We start from the raw sequence: 21,674 nt of genomic DNA, 5'->3' as shown, positions 1-21,674 counted from the left end.
GGTTTTAAAGCTTCGTTACTATCGCGAAACCATAAAGGTTTTAGCGCCGCCTATGGTATATTTAAATAGTTGTGCTGCGGTCACACTAGCTAACGCAACGGACGGACAAAAAAACATAAATAACGACAGCTACGAATTCTATAAATAATATATGCTACTAGCACTATTTAGTCCAATTAGAGCGGCTTAAAAAATTAGTGCTGAAGAATTAAAATTACATAAATGAAAGTTGCGTGCGCAAATTGCCCCCTCGCTTTATTTGCTGATGCTGTCAAATCCGTAAACCTGTTTTGGATGCCCGTGAACTCATCAACAGCCACCTTGTGACGACCAAAACAACGAGTATTAATCATAGATAATTAGAAGGCGGAAAAATGGTTACGGCCACGGCGATTGCGGATTTGTGCATATTTCTTTTGACCTGGAACGTGGGCACTCACTCGCCACAGAATCAGGATCTGAACTCCCTTCTGTCCCTCAATGGCAACACCACATGTCCGGATAACCAGCTGCCCGACATCTATGTGATCGGATTCCAGGAGGTGAGCACCACACAGGTGCTCAAGATCTTCAATGACGATCCGTGGGTGCTAAAGATCGCGGACTCCCTGCACGATCACCAGTTCGTAAAGGTGGACTCGAAGCAGCTGCAGGGAATTCTCATAACCATGTTCGCACAGCACAAGCACATCCCGCACATGAAAGAAATCGAGACGGAAGCCACGCGCACGGGACTGGGTGGGCTGTGGGGTAACAAGGGTGCCGTGAGCATTCGACTTTCCCTCTACGGGACAGGCGTCGCATTCATCTGCTCCCATCTGGCGGCCCACGATGAGAAGCTGAAGGAGCGCATCGAGGACTATCACCAAATCGTGGACAATCACAAGTACAGTGCACAGGGATATCGTCGGATATTCGACCACGACTTTGTCTTTTGGTTTGGCGATCTTAACTTCCGTCTCTCCGGGGATATGTCCGCATGGGATGTCCGCACGGATGTGGAAAACGAGCGATACGCTGATCTGCTCAAGCTGGACCAGTTGAATCTGCTGCGGGAAAAGGGCAACGCCTTCAGCTTGCTGGAGGAGCAACAGCCCAACTTTGCGCCCACCTTTAAGGTAACAATCTCATATTCAATCTCATTATCAACGTTTGCCTTGAACTTTCTTATCTTAAGTTAAATATATTGTACATAAGGGTAGGGTAGAGAACTCAATCGAAATTAATTTTATCTGCACTTGAATTATCAATTTTCCTTCATGGCACTTCCGATTCACAATTTTTTTTATCGTTTATCTGTTTTTATATTGTTTTGACAAAAAAAATTTCTAAGGAATTCGCAAAAACATTTTCTGTTGTATTTTTATGTTAAGTTTAAACTAACACTTTGCATATTAGGGAATTCACAAATACGTAGTCTCGTTGGGAATCCCCTTAAGTGTCTTTATGATGTTTTTGACTATCAATCACTTAAGTCGACTCCACAGATTTCACGAGAAATCCAAGTCCAACTAATTTATTTCGAAAGTAATTAAGTGGTTCTATCTCTAGTACCCATATAAAATTCAATTGATTTTCCTTGCAGTTCGTGGAAGGCACTAATGATTACAACTTGAAGCGACGACCAGCCTGGTGTGATAGGATTTTGCATCGCGTGCAAAGCAACATTTATCCGGGCATTACCCTGAGTGCCAACCAGCTGTCTTATCAGTCCCACATGGATTACACTCTGTCTGACCACAAGCCCGTATCAGCCACATTCAACTACAAGGTCGAGGCTGCCAATCGCACCTACACCGACGAGGAACTCCACGAAATGACGCACGGATCTGCCTCATCTCCCGCCACGCCAAATGTTAGTTTAACTTTTGCTTTTGTTGTGCTCGCAGCTGTGTCCTATATTCAACTTTGATTTCGCTTCTTTTGTAGTTATTTAACGCTGAACTAGAGCAATGGTAGAGCCGACATGACGTCACTTAAATAATTGTAAACTTTTAAATCTCTTTGCATGCTTTTATGTAGATTGTATGCGTAGACCAGTTGTAGAGTAATTAAAAGACTTCCTTTCAGAGGGAACCAGAGAAACGAAAATAATATCAAGTACAATGTGATGAAATCTCTGCTGATTTAGCAATTTAGCAAACATCTAAGCAATTCTCAAGTGATCCAAGGAAACATTGCAGCTTCCGAGTATATAAACATATGTTATCACTCAATTAAGGAGATATTAATTTAACGATGGATTGTATTAAATGAATGTATTTTTGTACAGTTACCTGTTGATCGAATAAAAAAACTATTACCTCTCGACGTGACTAATCTTTTATGTTACTTAGTCAATTAAAATGATATTCTGTTAAATATTTGTATTGAAAAAACCTGTTGGTACAACCAATAAATAAACATATAACATATGACATAACATATGCGTCGATATGACGCATTTCGGACTTGTTTTTAAAGTAGGTTCTAAATAACAACAAATAAAACTTTTTAGAATGGTTTTTGGGTTTATTCGATGCTGATGACGAGCACCAGCATTTTCGTTTTCTTTTATTAGCTATTAATGTTCCTTGGGTCGAACAGTTCTTTATACATTCGCCTGGGCAAAGTAAATTAAAATGTTTATCATATAAGTATATAAGCCACCTTTAAATTATGATTAAAGCGCTTTGCTTAACTTAGAGCAAATGTACGGGTCTAAATAAGGTATGGTAAGATAGGTTTTTGTATATGTAAGTGTAATTCATAAATATATAAGTGTACGTGTATTTTTGGATGAAGCGTTTCTAGTTATGTGGGATAAATGCTAAAGTAAAACTAACGTAAAATTGCCTCCTCAATTCCCTATCTCACATCGTTATTGCGTTCAGGATTTAAGTTGGGAGTGGTTCAAATGGCACAGCAACAAAACATGAAACAAGGTTACCACCATTAAATTTAAAGTAATACCAATATCTGATTATCGTAAATAGGTGTATAAACGTGTGCTTGTCTTTTCACTTAGTTCACTAACGGACGTTTTGTTCTTATTTTTTGAATTGTTTTGCTTAAATACAAAAGCAATTTGTTTTGTTTCACAGTATACCTTTTTTTTTAATAACCACACCAAGTGGTCCAAGTATTTGTTGTCGTTGGATATAACGATTGCATAAGAAGCGACACCGAACCACAAAAACCACGCGACCTTATCGCGTGTCACTGAACATAGTTGTTATCTAACTAGTTACATAGATAAGATTGAGTGTGTGTAAGTATAATCTCCAGTCAGGTTTGGTTAATTTCGATTTCTATTGAAGAACACATTTGTCTTTTTCAGCACTGATGTCCACGTGCTCCAGTTTTCTCGCGATCTCCTGGTCGTCTTCGATCCTAATAGAGTCCGAGGATTAACTTCACATATTAATGATGGCACTTGTGCTTTACTTACGCTATCTCTTGGTTGTGCAAATGCTGAACCAACTGGTCACGCTTGTCGACAATCGTCATCAGTTCCTCGAGCAGCAGTCGCTCCTTCTCCCGCTGAACTTCCGTCTTGCGCCAATCTTCCACAGACTGCGCAGCGCGGAGCTCTTGATTAAGCATTGTATACTTTCGCTCCAAATCTTTTTCTTGTTCGCTGAAGGGTGTAAATAATTATAATACACAAAGCCGATAGTAATTCTATGTGATAACTTACAGAATATTTAGCTGCATTTGTCGTCGGAGGAGTGCGTTCTTCTTGTTGACCAGCGTAAACCATTGCGATAGCAGTTGCTCCTCTGTCTCCTCGGTCTCTGTGGAATGTTAAAATGACTGGTTATACAAAGGCAATGATGGGGTTTTTCTTTATGAAACTCTACGATTAATAAAAGACTGCCTGTTCTGATTATAATATTCAATTAGATATTATACACAAGTCGCAAACATAAATAGCATATGTATTGTAGATACATACTTCTAAAACCATTTTTGAAAAAAACAAAATCAGAACAAGCGCTTCGTGCTTTGTTTTATTCTAAGTAGGCGTCCTTTGGCGATTTCAAAAGCTGCTGCAGAGTGAGGACTCTGTGATTAGTGAGCGTTATATCATCGGGGCTGTTAGAACCAAGTCCGAACATAGTTAGACACAATTTGGAACGGTTGCCCGCCGTAAGTTAACAAGCAAACACAGACATTAATTGGAACAAACAAACGGCACAAAGAATGAGCGAGTGGATGCGGTTGAAAGAGGCGAGCGAGCGAGCAGGCGGAAGAGATTTGGCGATCGGCCGGGCAGTCAGGCGGTGAGGCGTGGCAGTGCTTTGGCAAAAGCAATTAGCAGGTCAGCTCAATGAATCAGGCATGATAGGATGGGCTGCACTTTACCACAATGACTGGGACTGTGACATAAATGGGAGCGCCGCTCCCGCCGCTGACGGCGTCGCCTATGGCGATCCTGCTGCCGCCGCAAGGAGGCCGCACGACCAGTGGCCGCCAGCGCCAGGACCTCGTCATCATCGCTGCACGCAGGCAGATTATCACAGGAAGACTGCTGCGAGGAGAGCGCCGACGGGGAACTGTCTAGCAGGTGGGTGTAGGGCACAACATGATGCACATGATGCGGGCGCAGATGAGCGGGCGTGTTTATGGTCGATGGATGGTTCTTATTCACATTCACAAAACACGAATGGGAGCGTGGCCGGGGGCGCAGACGCGTGTGCAACTCGTCGCCGGAGTTGCAGACACTATCGCTGGACGAGTCCCTGTCGTCGTCCTCGCTGCACGCTCCGCTACGACCGCCACCACTACCGGCACCTCCACCAAAAAGGCTCTCGTCATCCGAGTCGAGCAGCTTAATGCGTATCACATCACCACCACCAATACTATTTCGGATTAGCCTAAGGAAGGGGTTGCTGTTTCTAGCGCCACCCCGACGATTATTACTTGGATTGCCGCCCATTACGGCGCGCAGCTTGGCCTCCAGATTGCTGGCCTTCTGGTCGATAGCCTCCTGCTCCCGCTCGAGGGCCTCCAGCTCGGAATCGATGTAGGACAGCTTGTCACCCTGCAAATATTGCGAAAAGCCCTTAAATTAGTTATCAATGTCAATCTAGATGAAAGGCCAAGTGGGCACATCAAAGGTAGCTATTTTCTTCGACTAATAAAACGTTTCCGACTTACCCTCTTCTCGTGCTTTGGTGAGACGCGGTCCACGATTGCGTTGAAGGACTGTAGAACCTTCGGATCACTTAACCTATGACTAGGACTGCCTGGCTCCAGCTTTTTCACGTGCTCCATGTAGAACTCCTCGGCTCCGTTGTGGATCGGCGAGATGGTGCGCTCCAACTTGGGCCTGGTTGGACTCTCGATGGAGCCACCGCTCTTCACACGAGTCTCCAGGATAAGGCGACGAGCCTGTTCCCGCAGACGCTGCTGCCTCTCCTCCTGCCGGGGCAAAGACATTGAAAGAACTAAGTGAGGATGTACACAAGGCAGCACCTTTTGTGTGACAAAGTTATATAGCTACAAAAATTATCAAAGGTTTTCTTAGAAACTGAAATTAAATCTGTTTAGAGCGTTGTTGAAAAACGACACTTTCTGAGTGCCATATGTACACAAGTTTCAAGTTTAACAAAATTATACATTTAATAGGTAATGTTCTAAACAAGAATACTTAAAATTGTTTCAAAAAAGATTTACTGAATTTCTTAAATAATATAAGATATTAAAATAACAAGACATGCTACAGATAAGCTGCGCTTCGTGCGGCGAACTGCGGCTTTAGCAAGAAGCTACTTACGTCGTTCGCGTCGCTGGTTTTGTTAAGCTTTCGCTTTTCCATCATCAGCTTGGCTTTTTCGCTCATCAGCTTGTGGCGCGTTAAAATTCGCTACAAATCAAACCAAAAATAAGCCAAATCAAGAAAATCAAATATATACAGAACTGAAAAGGTCTAGGAAATAAAGTGCAAAGTAGATAAATAAATAAATCGCTAAAGCCAAAGCAACAACTCAATGGATAACTTCAACTCAACGAGGCCACTTCAACTCTGGTGCTGGCTATTACTCACACTGGCTGCCTGGGGATCAATGGTGGTTATGGAGCTGTTCTCCTTGCCACCCGGTTGTGACCCCTTATCCAGCGCTTCATCCTGCGGCGGCGGTGTCTGGCAGCTGAGCATGGGCGACTGATTTGCGTGCTGCGATGCGTTGATAGAGTTCTTGTCCTTGGTGGGCGACAGCACCTTGTCCAGAATATTCTTAGAGTTGTACAAAATCAGATTCTTCACATCCTTTTTGCTTGTGGGAGATAGTTGCTCCGACTTATTTGAACCGTTTATCTCCTCATCGAATGAGTTTTGATGCAGCAACAACGACTTGGGGTGTGAAAAGTTAATACGATTCTGCGACAAATTGTCCGACTTGTAGTCTCCAATCACGTAGCTCGATTCGTCTGCCGTTGAACCTAAAAAGAGTATTTTTAAGCATGTTAATTATATTATAGTGACCTTTTTTTTTAGAGCTCGCTCACCGATTTGCTCAATTTTTAGCTGCTTGCCGGTGAAGTGCGCCCGCAACTGATGCAAATAAGTCATCACGGCCAACTTGTCCGGTACTGTCAGCATATTCATGTCGCGCGGCTCGATTACACGAGGTATTCCTAATGACTCCGCCGCATCGAAGCCAATCCGACAGTTGCCCACAACGTCATGGGCGCTCAGCTTGGACATATCACTGAGAAATGAAATGCATTTATTAGTTTATTCAGTTCCTGTCATTCTAACTTGTAATTGAAATTGGAGATGTTATAAATTGGTTGATTGTAAATAAAGTGTGCGATAAGAAATTCAACGTAATCGTGACAACTCACATGAGCTCCGGCACAAAGTGATGAATAATAGCGCAGAAGGCCATGCCGTTGCGCCAGCTAGTCGTAAGGTTGGTAACCTTCACATTGGGGTAGTCTTTGGTAACTTCTTTGCACCACTCCAGCAGATCCTGCCCGGGCGTGTTCTCCTTCAGCACGATCTTCTCCACCGGCTTGAGGCTGTTGTTCAACGAGCCAGAGGTACTAAAACCCGATCCAATCGATTCGTTTATCACAGATGCGGGTGCGGGTGCAGGTGCGGGTTCAGGTGTCGGCGAGGGTTCGTAGCTCTTCTTTAAGTTCAGGGGCTGCAGTTCAGGGCGCTTGGCACTCGGAACCACCACGGATGAGGCATCCTTGCTGGACTGGCTTTCTTCTTTGGGCTTTTCCTTAGTGGTGCTGTTGTCGCCGATAGTCTTGGTGGTATCCTCACTGACACTTTCCACCCTTAAGGACTGCTCATCCTCCTTTTCAGTGAAGAATAGAGCCCTCTTCTTCTTTGGCTTCACATCATCCTTGCTAATGTTGGGTTCGAGGGGCGTTGAGGTGACCATTTTGTCAAAGGTTTCTTTAGTTTTAGACTTCAATGACTCCGCCGGTGTCTGCTGTGGCTGCATAACTTCATCTGGTGACCTTATTGGCGTTTTGTCCACCAGCGGTTGCAGTCCATTCGGCGTTTTCAGGGACTCTTCAGCACCACTAGAACCACCGGATGCAGCTGTGGGCAAGTCTAACTTGGTGGCAGCTTCCCGCTTGCCGTCGGCTTCTAGTTCAAAATGCAAGTGATTAAATGACTCGGCCAACGGAGTTGGATCTTCAGATAACGAGGGTACTACATAATGACAAACAAAACGAAAAAAAAAAAGAAAACGAAAAATAAAGGAAATGTACATTTAACAATTTACGCACAAATTACGAGTTGCAGAAAACCATTCAAGATACGTGGTGTGATGTTGATGTTATGGGATATAGAAAGGAAATAATTTCGTTTTCAGTCAGAGAGAAATGTCTGTACAAAGAATCTAAAGCTAAGATGCTATAATTAGAATCAATCAATTTGTTGTTTCGGAGAACGTTGAATTTTGATTTGTGTGGATTTGATCATGCATCATCTAGTGTACATATATGGCATCCATGAGATGCGCAGTTTTGCAGTTCTGATCTATAGATATTAAAACATTTACAGGGTATATAACATACTTAACCAAAGTGCCTTACAAAAAGAAAACAGAGCTTTAAAATACGTAAACTCCCTGTTCCCTATGTTCAGCACTCAATATACATAATATATACGGTCTAGTCCATTTTTACATACTAACAGATACAAATACTTGAAGTTTAGCACATAGAACATAATTTGTAAGTTACGAAGGAAGAGTTCTTACCACTTTGAGGCGTGGCCACATCAATGCAGCCATTTAGGCTAGTTGTCATATGCTCCAGTTGCTGGGTAAAGTCATTAAAATTGTCCGTAATCTCACTGAAGCCATCTAGATCGGGAATATCCTCCAAATCATCCAAAGGCGCCACATCATTATTGTTCACGGACATCATGGAGACAACGCTCTGCATGTCCTCATCTCTGGAATACAAATTTAGTATAGAAGAAATATAAATATTTCAAGGGCTGTGAACTTACGTAGCCTTTCCTTCTCGCAAGAATACACAGCTAATCGTGAGTTCCAAACTGGCCGCCGTAATCTTCTTCGAGACTGGCTTTAGTGTCAATGTAAAGCTCTGCTGAGTGGATTCTATGCTGGCATACTTCCTCATATTGATGCTGGCATTGGCCAGCACACGTTTCTTGCCCATCGGAGTGACCTAATGAAAGGTAACACCAATCACAATTACTGGTAAGTTAATACGGCCATGGCATTATTTAACCCACATCTTCGATGACGAACGTCCAGTCCTTGTCCTCCAGCTCGTGTGTCCGGGGATCCTTGAATAGGGTGACAGATATGGTGTGATTGTCGGGCACTGGCCAGGCTATGTTGCCCACCAGGGGGTTCATCATGTCCGGCTCCCATGGCAAGGGAGCACTGGCCACTCGTCTAGATCTTCTGGTCCAAACGATGGAGAGGTTCGACGGCCGCCTGAAATTGGCCATCACATGATTATTAACCATTTCATGCCAAATTGGTTTCCCAAAGTTCTTTCAACTCTAGTCGAAGAACGAATTTCATGAATTTTATAAACAAGACCATGAATAACAATTTCTGGCCACCGGATGCGGCGTCATTATATGCATATGTGGGCTCTTCAGTTGATAAATGTATGCACAGAATGTTTATTAAACAAAAGTTGGGGTCAGTTGTAAATAGAAAGATATGGAATATGAATGGAGTACAAGTATATTAAAACATTCCCATTCATGGAGCACTGTAGCCCCTTCATTTTAGTTGCATGACTAAGTCCTCTCAGCAATTTATCTAAAGTATATAATCAGTTGCTCAATGATATAATCCGAAATATGTACTTATTACTAAATTAGCTGAAGATAAAAAAAAAGATGTAGCTAAGTGCTTATCTTCAAGACACTAGTCCTTAGTGCAAACCTATACTTTAAAAATAAAACATTTATAAAACAATAATTGTATGAGCGGGTAAAACACATATTCAACTATCAGTGTTTGTTTAGCTTGTTCTTTGAATGTGATAAGCTTTATTATTACTTCAATAAGTGATAATGCTGTGGTTTTACACATCTTTTGCGTATTCTTGTATATATTTATTAATAAAAATATACGCAAAATGCAAGATAAGGCAAATATATGTGAAAGACTGAAGTAAATTTATAATTTATAATACATATTGTTTAAATGAAACACAAAAAGCGTTGTATTTAAAGTTACATGAAAACGGAAATAAGAGATATTGATTTCAATGATACAAACTACACATACGGGAATCTAAAAATGAGATAAATTTCCCTCGGAAACCTGCTATTAGCCCCTCAAGTTGAAAGGCACTTAAGGACCGCCCACATCCCGCCCCGCCCACTTGAAGTGACTGCCGATGAACTAATCCACTTTCATATGGGGCACTTACCACTTGGCGGTGGTTTCCAGATGCAGATCGTGGTACGATGCGGTGAACTGGAATTTGGCGGCTCGCTTGAAATTGCGCTGCAATCGCTTCCATACACTGGCCATTTTATCGGGTGCGGATCGTAGGGCACTTTAATTGGGATTTCTTCGGGGGTGTTGGGGGTTTGTATAAAAATTAGACCCGTTTCGATCGTCGTTGCCTTGTTGTTTCACTAATTTATTGTGTCATGTTTACCAGCTAACTTCTGCAGGCGATCTGGATGCGGAATGAAAGGCAATATAGACGCCTGGTTATATGCTATAAATTTCTGGGTCAGTTTACAAGGTTCATTCATAAGGCAAATTAAAAAGAAGAGAATGCAAACGGCAGGTGTAAAAAGGTTTCACTCTTGTAGACCCTTTCAATATCGAAAGATAGTGTGTGCAAAGTGGAAAACATTATTTTGTACATTTATTTTTGAATTTTATTGCTTTGTTGTCTGCAAAAACACTCAAAAAGAAAAACACACGCACACACACACGCGCACAGTTCTTGTGTTGTATTTGTTTTTTTTCTTTTTCGCTGTTTTGTGACCTTTAGTTGTCACTTTGCCTTTGTCTTTCTTGAATTTCTTATAAATACTCGAGATTTACAGCTTATTGCTAGTTTTGTTTTTATCTATTAATGTTCCCGCGGGCGTGTGTTTGTGTGTTTGCGTCTCACTGGCGAATATTTTAGCGAAATTTGTATACATAGATGCCTAGACGTACATACAAATACATAAATAGCACCATTATGACGTCACTTTTGTTTTGGTCTCCAATTTCGTTTCAAGGTCCTTCGATTTGGGGACACTGTTCGCCGAACATTTGCGCGTTTACTACGAGCACTCGCTGCCGTTTAGTTTTTATCACATCACAGCGAATAATTTAATTCACACCGATTTACACTTCGATCCGATTTTTTTTACTGTCGCGAGCAGAATGAGTAGAGATGGCCTAACTGCAATAACATGGCCCAGACTATCGATACACCAAACATATGCGCTTGTAGTCTAAGTCGATGAGCTGACATCGATTGTTTTTGTCAGTTTAAAAATTGGGGAATTTTTTTAAAATTCAGGAATTTTTAGTTGTGACCAACATTTAATACTACTTTTTGGTCGTTGCATTTATAGTTTTGAAAGCGAATTTTCTGTATTCAAATAAGAACGATATAAACAGCAGCTTATGATCAACAGAGTACCGTTGTTTCTATTAAACCGAAAGGTTTGAAGCTCGGCTAGCTTTATCACGGACTCGACTCTTTCTACATATGTAAATAAACTGAACGAAAATCGAACCGCGTTTAGTTCGAAAACCATAGCTTTCTTTCCCGTTTCAACAAAATCGCTGAATTTGAATTTGTTTTAAACGCAATTCGATAAATTTTATTTATAATTAAATCATGGATTCGTTAACATTAATTACAATTATTTAAAAATTAGGCGTGGCTGCTGCTGTTTTTTTTTCTTTCGTTTTTCGATTTGTATGATCAAGAGAATGTCGTTTAATTGAATGTGAAATTTGCGGTTTTGTTTTTTTTTTGCCGTTTATGGGTCTGCATATGTGCCATGCAAGTGTGTGGGTGCGCATATGAGTACGAGTCTTTGAGTGCAGCTGCGTGTGTGTGTATTAGCGGTTCACATCGGCGTGGCAGTGGCTATAATTATATATATTTTTATCTTTACCGTTTACGGTCGAAATCCAGGTTTCGCGATTATTCAAAACTGAGAGTTAAAAAGTACAAACTGATGAATGAACTGGCTATCATGGCAGAGAGTTAGTTATCAGAGATACAGATACAAAACGGGCGTATCACACAAAAAGCGTTCGAACAAAGTCATTAACACATGTCATATTATGATAGGTGCATGAAACACGAAGATATCACAAACAATTTGCTATCAATAATTTAAAAGATAATCACAATTGGTTCTGAACCAAGCAACTGCAATCATCGATTCTACAACCGAGAATTTGTTGGAAATGCTCCACTCCTACGCTCTCCACCATCCCCCTCCTATACCCTAAGCTATATCCTGCCAACGACCACGCCCTCATGAATCCGTCCAATGCCACACAGTTCTTCACAGTCGTCTAGGTCTTCTGTTTGCCCTGCTTACAGAACTCCTTGTAGGCTCGCTCGGTTTCCTCGTCCATCTCGGCATCCATTTCCAGGTCGGCACCATCCCCATCGAAGTCATCATCACCATCATTATCCCCGGCGGCTAGGAAGTCGGTCTCTTCGGCAGTCAATTCGCGGCCATCGGGTCCGTAGAAGACGGGCTCATCGCTCAGACGCAGCGGCTCCTTCACTGTATCTTCATCGTCACCCAAAGCGTTCGACACCTTCCTGCCCCAGTTGTTCTGCTGCAGGGCAATTACACTGGCCGCCATGGGGTATTTGCCCGGCGACTTCAGCTCGATCGCCTGCAGGGCCGTGATGATCTCCTGTATGTCCTTGGGGCAATCGGCCGTCAGATCATAGCCAGCCAGCTTGAGGGTCTGGCACAGACAGCGAACATTCTCGTTGCTCTCGCTGGCCAGCAGCTTACTTAGCGAATATACAATATTCACAGCGATCAACTGGATGCGCGAATCGTCGTCGCCGCGCAACTGCATGTACAGCTCGGCCAGAAAGAGGGCGGTCTCGCGAACCTTCTGCTGCTCGTTGGACCGCATGTACTTGGTCACTTCCTCCTGGTGGTAGTCCAGCTTGCACTTGAGCAGCGTGTGGAACAGCGAGTCCGGCTTCGAGTTGAGCATGTGCAGCAGGTTGTACAGCTTGGCGCCCATGTACCGGAAGTTCGGCTGCTCGATCGACTTCTCGAAGATGTCCTCCATGGCGATGGAGAGCACGAATTGATTGTTCTCCATGCCATCGAATATAGTCAGGAAGCGTGATGCAATCGTATCAAATTGGCCCGGATTCTGGATGGGGATCATTAACATTACTGGTTAGTAAGGAAATTAAATTTGAGTAGTAAGAATCAGTGTGATCATGATCTATTTCTAGAGCTCTATTAAAATTGGTTGAACAAACATTTAACAGAAAAAATATAAATCATAGGAAGCCTTCATCGAAGTTACTATGAAGCTATTGTTCCTATCAACTCATTATTTTTTCAGCCATGATTGCGGGGTTCTCACCTGGTTAAGGCAATGAATGACTGTATCAAGATACTCCAGTGCTATGGTGGCCATGTCCGGCTGCGAAGAGTTCGAGGACGACGAGGAGGCCGCCGCAGACGAAGTGGATGGCTGCGGTTGTTGCTTTTGTTGGTTCTGGTTCTGGAAATACTGCTGCTGCTGGTGGTTGTGCTGCTGGTGGTGCGGCTGCTGCTGGTGGTGCTGTGTTTGCTGTGCGATTTGTTGGAATGAGTTATTCAAGTGGGTATGCCGTTGGAACTTGGCGTGTTGGTTGTGTGGCTGATGCTGCTGCTGGTGTTGTTGGTGGTGGTGTGTGTTTTGGTGTACCTGCTGCTGCTGATAGTAGTTGCCGGCTGAGCCTTGCTGGCTATTCAGGTGCAGGCGATTCTGCACGGAATTCGTTAGCTTCTGCATATCGTTGTTGAACTTCTGCTGATGATTGTGGTGATGGTTGTAGTGCGGCTGTTGGTGGTGCTGCTGCTGCTGATGGTGATGCTTAAAGCCATTCATATAGCGCGGCTGCTGTTGGCCATAGGAAGTTCCTCCACCGGAGCCGGCTCCACCAGCCTGCTGGTATTGCTGATGTCGTGACTGCTGCTGTGGTGGAGCAGCTTGTCGAGGGATGAAAATGGTCGCCGTGGCCGACAGATTGGACGCATCGGACAGAGTCTGCGCCTGGGCTTGCATGGCCTGCACTGGGAAGTTCCCAACAACTTGCCCGTAGGCCTGGGCACCAGCGTACTCCCCAAAGAGATGCGCCTGCTGCTCCAGTCCCGGCATGGCCACTCCGCCGCTTCCGCCGACATTCGGCCGGCGCAGCTGCTCATACTGATCGTCGGGCTGGAAGGGGGCGCGGCATGACATTGCGTTGGACTTGAAAACTGCAAATCACGAAGCAGAGTTAAGTAAAGGATGGGGATTAGTTAATCTAAATAAAGACAAATCACATTCGCCTGGGAAATCCAGCGTGGTTACGTCTGCGAGCGTCGGGGACGCCGATTCTGTCAGGGTTGCGGACATTTTGTTTTCCTTGCACTGGTTTTTCGCCTTTCTTTTTTTTCGTCTCTTTATTTTCCGCAGCCGGGTCAGTCGGTGTCGCCCAGTGAAATGGACCTGTCCTATCGACTGCCGTGTAGGGAGGAAATTGCAATGCCTACCTTAATTCTGTTCAAGTTGAATGTGTACGTCGCCGATTTTCGTTTTTGTTGCTTCGTTTTGCTGCGTCGTCACTTTCTCGTCTGCGTCTGCTGCGCTGCTCCGAATTTGCTGGCTGATTTTGGGTGGGATTGCACGTTTTACTGGCCGTGAAAAATGGAAAATGGGACGGGTGGGAGGGCCGGGTCGGCCGCTAACCGCCAATTGGGTATGGGAAAAGCTACGAACCTTTTATTCGCACTGCGGCAATTTGTTGAAATTAATTATTTCGCCTTTTCACCGTCGGTGTGGTCGCAAGTGGCTAGCGGAAAATTACCTGGCAGAGAATACCTTTGTTGTCTTCGGCGGCGGGATTGCTTGAAAGTAATCGAAATATCGATACAGCGCAACATGGTCACATTTTAATTAAAGAGAATAGTGCTTAGCCGTTTTATAGAAAATTTGCATTTAACAAACTACTATATTCCAAGCAAGTAACGCATAAATATATAAAATATAAATATATTGCATTAGGGAAATATTGTGTTTACAATTATTTTAGACTGAGGCGGATTACTTAAAGACTATGCTAACTATGCTTCATAGAGATGAGCCTGATGTCTGGTGTTAAATATTTAACAATATTTTATTCATTATATAAATATAAAAAATATCTTAAAACGCGCAATACAATTAATAAAATATGTTATTTACAAATACTTACTTTGCAAAGCGTAATATAGATAATAGCGTATATAAACAATATATATATTTTTTAATATTCGACAACCCTATTGCGATAGCAACCAGCCATTCTTGTTGGCGTTATTTTGCCAGCGTGCAACGGTCACACACCCGGAGAAATTTCTGTTTTGTTGTTTTTAACGACCAGATTAGCTTAGTGCATGTGCGCACTGCTTGCAATTATTTGTTATTTATTCGATCCTTTTGTATGTCGGTTAGAATGTGCTAGAACAATGTGAACACTGCGACGAGTGTGCCCCATTGTAGCCGGAGCATTGATATTATTAAGTAAAAGTGCAATATTTACACGTACACCAACTAAAGAATAAGGACGACGATTTGTTAAAAATAAACGGCGAGCGTAAGTATGTGTGCAGGTGAACGCATATCTACCTGTAGCACTTGTTTGCTGTGTTCTACAAGTGCAATTGTTCAATTGAATTCTTCTATTTGGCCGTGTGCCTCCCCGTCAATTCCTTTGTGCCTCCCCGCTCATTCATGCTGTATGTCCAAGGCACTTGGACGTGTGTGTGACTCAAACAATCACATTTGTGTGCTAACATACAGACAGCGGCCAAGTTCATTCACACTTATCCGTTGTTTATACTTACCCCCCTTTTCTCTTACCCCACTTATGCATCGCCCCACATCTAACCCAACTTAGTGACTCATCTTCTGTCTCTGTCTTCTCGCGCTTATCTAACTGTGGAGTTTATCTGGCGTGCAAATAGTGATTGCTGGCGTTTCAATTCGCCGATCGCCTGATTCGATCCGTTCCGATCTCATCCGATTTTGGTTCTGCGACATTGACGAGCGGTTTAGAACAGAACTGCAAGCGGAATTGCCTTTTTTGACGGTTGCACCACCGCTCACGTATTTCAAACTATTTGGAGCTGATCTTGTTCGCGGCCTTGGCGCTTAGTTGTGAAATTACCGATCCTCCAGTCGAGGCTTTATTGGGGGTGAGATCTCAAGCGGTAGCTCCACGTTATCGCAATTCACCACTCGCGGGGATGTCTTCATGGCGTGGCCGTCGACGTTGGTTTATTCAAATAAAGTGGGTCAAGACCGCTTGGCGCCAAGAAAATCGCCATATGTACGTGAATAATTTTTGAAGAACAGTGCGTCATAAGAATGCAGTGCTTTTATATTTTTATATAAATCTAATATATTTGATTTTATTGCTCATTTTACCTTATTCATACTACGTATTTACCTAGTTAATACCATTATGGATTTTGAAACGGGAGTGCAGCAATATCATTACAATGACATTTTGCCCGTGTTCTTGGATGCATTCGTCGAGGATTTCGACTGCAAGGATGTCCAGGACATGCTGCAACGAGTATTGTCCAAAGAGGAAATTGACCATATCGTCAAGTCCAGGGATGCAGACACTGCCACTCTTCGCTTGTTTTGGACACTGCTCTCTAAACAGGAGAAAACGGTCCAGTACTTTGTAGAAGACGTTCTCAATGCGAGTGATCCGGCCAACTACGAATTCCTTACGGCTGCTATCAAGGATGAGCTTCAACAGCCCAGTTTGAAGACCAGGATGTACATCGAGCAGCGAGATCGTCTCAACAATGACAACCAAGTGTTTGCAAAGTACAATGTGAACCGCCTGCAACCGGTATGATAACCTCCCCATAATTTTACTGTACGGAATTGTTATCTTACCATATACTTTGTATATATTTTCAGTATCTGAAACTAACGCAGGCTCTGCTAGAACTTCGCCCAGCCAAAAATGTTTGTATCGATGGCGTATTGGGATCGGGAAAGCATTGGGTAGCCTTGGACGTGTGTCTATCGTACAAAGTGCAAAGCAAGATGGACTTTAAGATCTTCTGGCTGAACCTAAAGAACTGCAATAGTCCGGAGACCGTGCTAGAGATGCTGCAGAAACTACTTCACCAGATCGATCCCAACTGGACAAGTCGTAGCGATCACAGCAGTAACATAAAGCTTCGAATCCACAGCATTCAGGCGGAACTGCGACGACTACTTAAGAGCAAGCCGTATGAGAATTGTCTCCTTGTTTTGCTTAATGTGCAAAATGCCAAGGCTTGGAATGCCTTCAACTTGAGCTGCAAGATACTGCTGACCACAAGGTTCAAGCAGGTCACTGACTTTCTCTCGGCAGCTACCACAACTCATATTTCATTGGATCATCATTCGATGACGCTAACGCCGGATGAGGTTAAGTCTTTGTTTCTAAAATACCTCCACTGCCGACCACAGGATTTGCCCCGGGAGGTTTTGACAACGAATCCCCGCAGACTAAGTATTATTGCGGAGAGCATTCGGGATGGTCTGGCGACTTGGGACAACTGGAAACAGTAAGTGGTATATGGGTTTTCACACTGAATAACTACATAATATTTTCGTTATAGTGTCAACTGCAATAAGCTGACGACCATCATTGAGAGCTCTCTAAAAGTTCTGGAGCCCGCTGAATATAGAAAAATGTTTGATAGGCTGTCTATTTTCCCTCCCTCGGCCCACATACCCATTAATGTAAGTTAGCTCCACTTGTTACAGCATACATATACTTACTAATCGTTATCAACTTCCTGTTGAACAGCTCCTATCGCTGATATGGTTTGATGACAAATCCGATGGCGACGATGCAATGGTGGTGGTTAACAAGCTTCATAAATATTCATTGGTGGAGAAGCAACCCAAAGAGTCAACCATAAGTATACCAAGCATATACTTGGAGTTGAAAGTAACGGTTGAAGACGAACCTGCGCTTCATCGGAGGATCGTTGATCGCTACAAGTAAGTCCCTAGCTCTTTTATTGATTTAACCAATCTTTGTTTAAATGTGATGATGATTTAACCTTTTTTCCTTGTAAGCATCCCGAAAGCATTTGATCACGACGACTTGGTATTGCCTTCCCTGGACAAATACTTCTATAGCCACATCGGCCATCATCTGAAAACCATTGAGCCCATCGAACGGGTGACTCTTTTTCGCATGGTCTTTTTAGATTTCCGTTTTCTAGAACAAAAGATTCGTCACGATTCAACAGCTTGGAATGCCAGCGGATCGATCTTGAACACGCTGCAGCAGCTGAAGTTTTACAAGCCATATATCTGCGGTACGTAGACGAGGAATCATTAGACACAAAGAAATCTGTTTTACTATATTTTTTTTTGTTCATGCAGACAATGACCCGAAGTATGAGCACTTGGTAAACGCCATTCTGGATTTCTTGCCAAAGATTGAGGAGAATCTTATTTGTTCAAAGTTTATGGACCTGCTTAGGATTGCCCTGATGGCCGAAGACGAGGCGATTTTTGAAGAAGCCCACAAGCAAGTGCAGCGATTTGGCGATCGAGTTTGGTTTACCGAACAGTAAGTACTTACCATTGATTAGTCAACCAAACAAATCTGCTATTTGTATATGTAACGACATCTATAATGGTTAGTTGTTCAATTTATACTTCACGTTTTTCTCTTATCAGTGGTCGTTTCCACCAGCACCGCCAGATAATAAACCTGGGCAATAACGAGGTGCGCCATGCTGTCTACCTTCACAACGACTTTTGCTTAATGGCGCTGGGCAGCAAGCAGCTACTGCTAACCGATGTTTCGCTAGAGGGAGAGGATACCTATTTGCTAAGGGACGAGAGCGACAGCAGTGACATTCTACATATGGCGGTGTTCAACCAACAGAAGCACTTAATCACCTTGCACAGCAACGGCAGCGTAAAACTTTGGTCGCTGTGGCCCGATTGTCCAGGAAGACGTCACAGTGCTGGCAGCAAGCAGCGTGTGCGTCCGCCCGCCTCCGCCCATCTTCGACAGCCCACGGGAACGCGCAGCTATCAGCAGCTAGTCAACAGCGTGGTCAAACGCTCTATAGGCAGCTATGCAAATCAGAAAATGTTGGCTTTCTATTTGGATGAAGACGCCGGATTGCCAGAGACCAAAATCCAACTGCATGTGGCATTCAGCAATGGGGATGTGAGCATTTTGGATTGGGACGATCAAGATCAGGTGTTCAAACTCTCGCACACGCCTGTTTTAAAAACACTACAGATGGAAATTCGCTGTTTGGTTCAGGTTTTGAAGCGATATTACGTGATCTGCACCTCCGATTGCACACTAACTGTATGGGATTTGAATAATGGTTTCGGCGATAAGCCGGAACTACATGGTTTTGATGTTCATAACGACACGCCTGTGGCCATAGAAGTATTCGACGAAAGAAGTCAGACCGCCACCGTGTTGCTGATTTTTAGGTACAGCGTATGGCGACTCAACTTTATGCCAGGTCCTTCGGTTGGTTTGCAATCGGAGCCAGTGCAGCTGCCAGAGGGAAGTTTCATCACCTGCGGAAAGCGTTCGACTGACGGACACTACCTACTCCTTGGCACATCGGAGGGACTTATTGTGTATGATCTTAGAAACTCGGATCCCGTGCTACGCAGCAATGTCAGCGAACATATAGAGTGTGTGGATATCTACGAGCTCGCTGATCCTGTCTATAAGTACATTGTTTTGTGTGGCGCTAAGGGAAAGCAGGTGGTTCATGTGCATACATTGCGCTCTGTAAGCGGCTCGAACTCACATCAAAACGGGAAAATAGCCTGGGTTCACAGTGCAGATGAGAAAAGCGTTATGACAAAGGCTTGCCTGGAGCCCAACGTCTACCTGCGTTCTCTCATGGACATGACCAGAGAGCGGACGCAACTTCTGGCTGTGGACTCCAAAAACCGCATTCACCTAATTGAAACTGCCACCGATCCAAGAGCTCGAAGGAGATCTAGCATTTCCGCATGGTCCACTATCACACCCACTCATGCTGCCAGTAACTGTAAGATAAATGCCATATCCGCCTTCACCGACGAGCAGATTTTCGTTGGATATGAGGACGGGGTGATAATAGACGTTAATCTGGATGCAGCGCTACCTCAGCAGTTTAAAACGGAGCCCATTGATTACCTCAAGCAGGTCAGTCCAAACTTTCTGGTGGCGTCGGCACACAGTGCCCAAAAGACTGTGATATTCCAGCTTGGAAAGACAGATCCGCTGCAGCCCAATGACCAGTGGCCTTTGCCTCTAGCTCAGCTGGATGTAAGCACCAAGTACGCGTCCTTACAGGGAGGACAGTTCATCATTTTGTTTTCCGACCACGGAGTCTGCGTAAGTGTTCCTAATTTCAGTTTATGTGAGTAAAAGTTCAGTATTTGATTTCCATATTTTCCTACAGCATTTGGATATAGCTAACCCATCTGCGTTCGTGAAACCTGAGGAATCGGAGGAATCCATTGCTGGCTTTGATCTAAAGAATGGTCTTCTTTTTCTGGCCTACAGAAACAACACCATCGAGGTGGGTTTTATAAATAAAATTAGAAAATTATATAACAATGTTATTTACAACCACAGGTATTTCGTCTAATATTCGGATGTAACCAACTAAGGTACGATCTGATTTGTGAAGAGAAGATCGCTCAGAAGGCCAAGATTAGCTATTTGGTAGCCACGGATGATGGTACCATGTTCGCCATTGGTTTCGAAAATGGCATTTTAGAGGTAAACGTCGTTTAAATACGTTCCCTAATTATATCCTTTTAATTATAAATTTCCCCAACAGCTCTTTGCCGTTGAAAACGGGCAAGTGCAACTGATCTACAGCATTCAAGAGGTCCATGAGCGCTGCATCCGGCAATTGCGATTCTCGCCCTGCAAGCAGCTCCTGGTTAGCTGCGCGGAGCAGCTGTGCTTCTGGAACGTGACGCACATGCGCAACAATCAAATGGAGCGCGAGCAAAAACAGCGGCGCAGTCGACGCCACAAGAAGCACAGTGTTACACAGGAGGATGCTGTAGATGCGGCGCCTATTGCACCAGACATCGATATAGATCTCACATTTGTTGCCCACGAATTTCAACCGGGTAACCGAGAGACGGCGGAACTGTGGCGAAATAAGCGCGGCAATGCCATCCGTCCGGAACTCCTGGCCTGCATTAAATTTGTGGGAAATGAAGCACGCCAGTTCTTCACAGACGCTCATTTCTCTCACTTTTATGCCATTGATGATGAAGGTGTCTACTATCATCTGCAGTTGCTGGAGTTGAGTAGACTTCAACCTCCGCCTGAGCCAGATCCGGTGGAGATTGCCGATCAGTATGAAGACCTGAAAAATCTCCGAATCCTCGATAGCCCGCTGATACAGGATGCGGATAACGAGGGTGCTGATGTGGTCGGCAACTTGGTCCTGAAGAAGAACAGTAGCGTGACGGCGGCGAAACCAATTTTGGAGGAAACCAGCTCATGACGCCAGAAGTGCGCCCCTTGGCGGCGCACAAATCATGAAAGTCCAAACTACAACATGGCATTTTTAGGATTACTGCTTTACTACCTGGTGGTATTGCTATTCTACCTCCTGGGTCCAGATTTGTCCTAGGCAAACAGTGGTTGTTGGCCCGTACATTTGCACATGTAGGCGACTAACCAAGTATGATATCTCAGAGGTGCGTTGCCCTGCCTTTTGTTTGGCAACCCGAGTAACCGCCACCAAATAAACGACATTTTACGAAAAACACAACGCTATTTTGTTGTCTGCTCTTTGTGCTCTTCGTATGTATGCGTGTGTATGTGTGTGCCTGGGTGTTGTGTTGTGCGTTTGTTTTGATTTCTGCCAGGCACGCCAGATCAAGTGTTGCAAAAGCATTGGTCCCGGGCCAGTGCTGCTAAGTACCTTTATGGATATCAGAGTTGCGGGCCAATAA

General features: G+C 43.9%; 4 protein-coding genes across 17 annotated transcripts; 2 read left to right on the top strand and 2 right to left on the bottom strand.

Annotated features, from left to right (window-relative positions):
- Window positions 1–81: 81 nt before the first annotated feature.
- Window positions 82–2,310, top strand: LOC120444340 (phosphatidylinositol 4,5-bisphosphate 5-phosphatase A). Of its 3 annotated transcripts, none has more exons than XM_039623910.1 (3): window positions 82–1,118; window positions 1,586–1,855; window positions 2,071–2,310. In XM_039623910.1, the coding sequence occupies exons 1-3, from the start codon at window positions 375–377 to the stop codon at window positions 2,092–2,094; spliced, it is 1,038 nt and encodes a 345-aa protein (XP_039479844.1). In that variant the 5' UTR covers window positions 82–374; the 3' UTR covers window positions 2,095–2,310. The 3 variants fall into 3 exon arrangements, with proteins under 3 accessions (XP_039479844.1, XP_039479843.1, XP_039479842.1); XM_039623909.1 differs by having other exon boundaries at window positions 1,930–2,310; XM_039623908.1 differs by having other exon boundaries at window positions 1,586–2,310.
- A 180-nt stretch (window positions 2,311–2,490) lies between these two features.
- Window positions 2,491–10,852, bottom strand: LOC120444339 (EH domain-binding protein 1). Of its 9 annotated transcripts, none has more exons than XM_039623899.2 (14): window positions 10,629–10,851; window positions 9,880–10,134; window positions 8,717–8,924; window positions 8,468–8,649; window positions 8,214–8,410; window positions 6,832–7,660; window positions 6,493–6,695; window positions 6,032–6,426; window positions 5,762–5,851; window positions 5,143–5,406; window positions 4,348–5,026; window positions 3,680–3,776; window positions 3,431–3,619; window positions 2,491–3,372 (listed from the first exon to the last, which is right to left on the bottom strand). In XM_039623899.2, the coding sequence occupies exons 2-14, from the start codon at window positions 9,981–9,983 to the stop codon at window positions 3,291–3,293; spliced, it is 3,519 nt and encodes a 1,172-aa protein (XP_039479833.1). In that variant the 5' UTR covers window positions 9,984–10,134; window positions 10,629–10,851; the 3' UTR covers window positions 2,491–3,290. The 9 variants fall into 9 exon arrangements, with proteins under 9 accessions (XP_039479833.1, XP_039479836.1, XP_039479837.1 ...); XM_039623902.1 differs by having other exon boundaries at window positions 6,832–7,594; XM_039623903.1 differs by having other exon boundaries at window positions 6,832–7,591.
- A 408-nt stretch (window positions 10,853–11,260) lies between these two features.
- LOC120444319 (polyadenylate-binding protein-interacting protein 1) lies at window positions 11,261–14,560 on the bottom strand. 3 transcript variants are annotated; one of them, XM_039623866.2, is made up of 4 exons: window positions 14,433–14,560; window positions 14,207–14,319; window positions 13,050–13,930; window positions 11,261–12,830 (listed from the first exon to the last, which is right to left on the bottom strand). In XM_039623866.2, the coding sequence occupies exons 3-4, from the start codon at window positions 13,911–13,913 to the stop codon at window positions 11,997–11,999; spliced, it is 1,698 nt and encodes a 565-aa protein (XP_039479800.1). In that variant the 5' UTR covers window positions 13,914–13,930; window positions 14,207–14,319; window positions 14,433–14,560; the 3' UTR covers window positions 11,261–11,996. The 3 variants fall into 3 exon arrangements, with proteins under 3 accessions (XP_039479800.1, XP_039479801.1, XP_039479799.1); XM_039623867.2 differs by lacking the exons at window positions 14,207–14,319; window positions 14,433–14,560 and adding an exon at window positions 13,997–14,159 and having other exon boundaries at window positions 13,050–13,259; window positions 13,377–13,930; XM_039623865.2 differs by lacking the exons at window positions 14,207–14,319; window positions 14,433–14,560 and adding an exon at window positions 13,997–14,157.
- Window positions 14,561–15,043: 483 nt separating this feature from the next.
- Window positions 15,044–21,487, top strand: LOC120444318. Of its 2 annotated transcripts, none has more exons than XM_039623863.2 (11): window positions 15,044–15,288; window positions 16,148–16,560; window positions 16,632–17,269; window positions 17,324–17,447; window positions 17,515–17,711; window positions 17,790–18,034; window positions 18,102–18,291; window positions 18,402–20,085; window positions 20,153–20,272; window positions 20,329–20,475; window positions 20,537–21,487. In XM_039623863.2, the coding sequence occupies exons 2-11, from the start codon at window positions 16,159–16,161 to the stop codon at window positions 21,218–21,220; spliced, it is 4,431 nt and encodes a 1,476-aa protein (XP_039479797.1). In that variant the 5' UTR covers window positions 15,044–15,288; window positions 16,148–16,158; the 3' UTR covers window positions 21,221–21,487. The 2 variants fall into 2 exon arrangements, with proteins under 2 accessions (XP_039479797.1, XP_039479798.1); XM_039623864.2 differs by lacking the exon at window positions 15,044–15,288 and adding an exon at window positions 15,662–16,023.
- The last annotated feature ends 187 nt before the right edge of the window (window positions 21,488–21,674 follow it).

Source organism: Drosophila santomea, chromosome 2R (genome assembly GCF_016746245.2).
Source record: "Drosophila santomea strain STO CAGO 1482 chromosome 2R, Prin_Dsan_1.1, whole genome shotgun sequence".
Classification (NCBI taxonomy): domain Eukaryota; kingdom Metazoa; phylum Arthropoda; class Insecta; order Diptera; family Drosophilidae; genus Drosophila; species Drosophila santomea.
This window is presented reverse-complemented; position numbering and strand designations above follow the sequence as displayed.

Bases quoted from the DNA above. Each gene is read 5' to 3' on its own strand.
- LOC120444339 (XM_039623899.2), bottom strand. From the start codon at position 9,983: ATGGCCAGTGTATGGAAGCGATTGCAGCGCAATTTCAAGCGAGCCGCC. The intron at 3,777-4,347 runs GTAAAGTGCAGC...AACATTCCACAG, and splicing joins TCACAGTCCCAGTCATTGTG to AGACCGAGGAGACAGAGGAG. The intron at 3,620-3,679 runs GTAAGTTATCAC...TACACCCTTCAG, and splicing joins CAAATGCAGCTAAATATTCT to CGAACAAGAAAAAGATTTGG.
- LOC120444319 (XM_039623865.2), bottom strand. From the start codon at position 14,069: ATGTCCGCAACCCTGACAGAATCGGCGTCCCCGACGCTCGCAGACGTA. The intron at 13,931-13,996 runs GTGATTTGTCTT...CGTGATTTGCAG, and splicing joins GCTGGATTTCCCAGGCGAAT to TTTTCAAGTCCAACGCAATG. The intron at 12,831-13,049 runs GTGAGAACCCCG...ATCCCCATCCAG, and splicing joins TCATTCATTGCCTTAACCAG to AATCCGGGCCAATTTGATAC.
- LOC120444340 (XM_039623908.1), top strand. From the start codon at position 375: ATGGTTACGGCCACGGCGATTGCGGATTTGTGCATATTTCTTTTGACC. The intron at 1,119-1,585 runs GTAACAATCTCA...TTTTCCTTGCAG, and splicing joins ACTTTGCGCCCACCTTTAAG to TTCGTGGAAGGCACTAATGA.
- LOC120444318 (XM_039623863.2), top strand. From the start codon at position 16,159: ATGGATTTTGAAACGGGAGTGCAGCAATATCATTACAATGACATTTTG. The intron at 20,086-20,152 runs GTAAGTGTTCCT...ATTTTCCTACAG, and splicing joins TTTCCGACCACGGAGTCTGC to CATTTGGATATAGCTAACCC. The intron at 20,273-20,328 runs GTGGGTTTTATA...TTACAACCACAG, and splicing joins ACAGAAACAACACCATCGAG to GTATTTCGTCTAATATTCGG.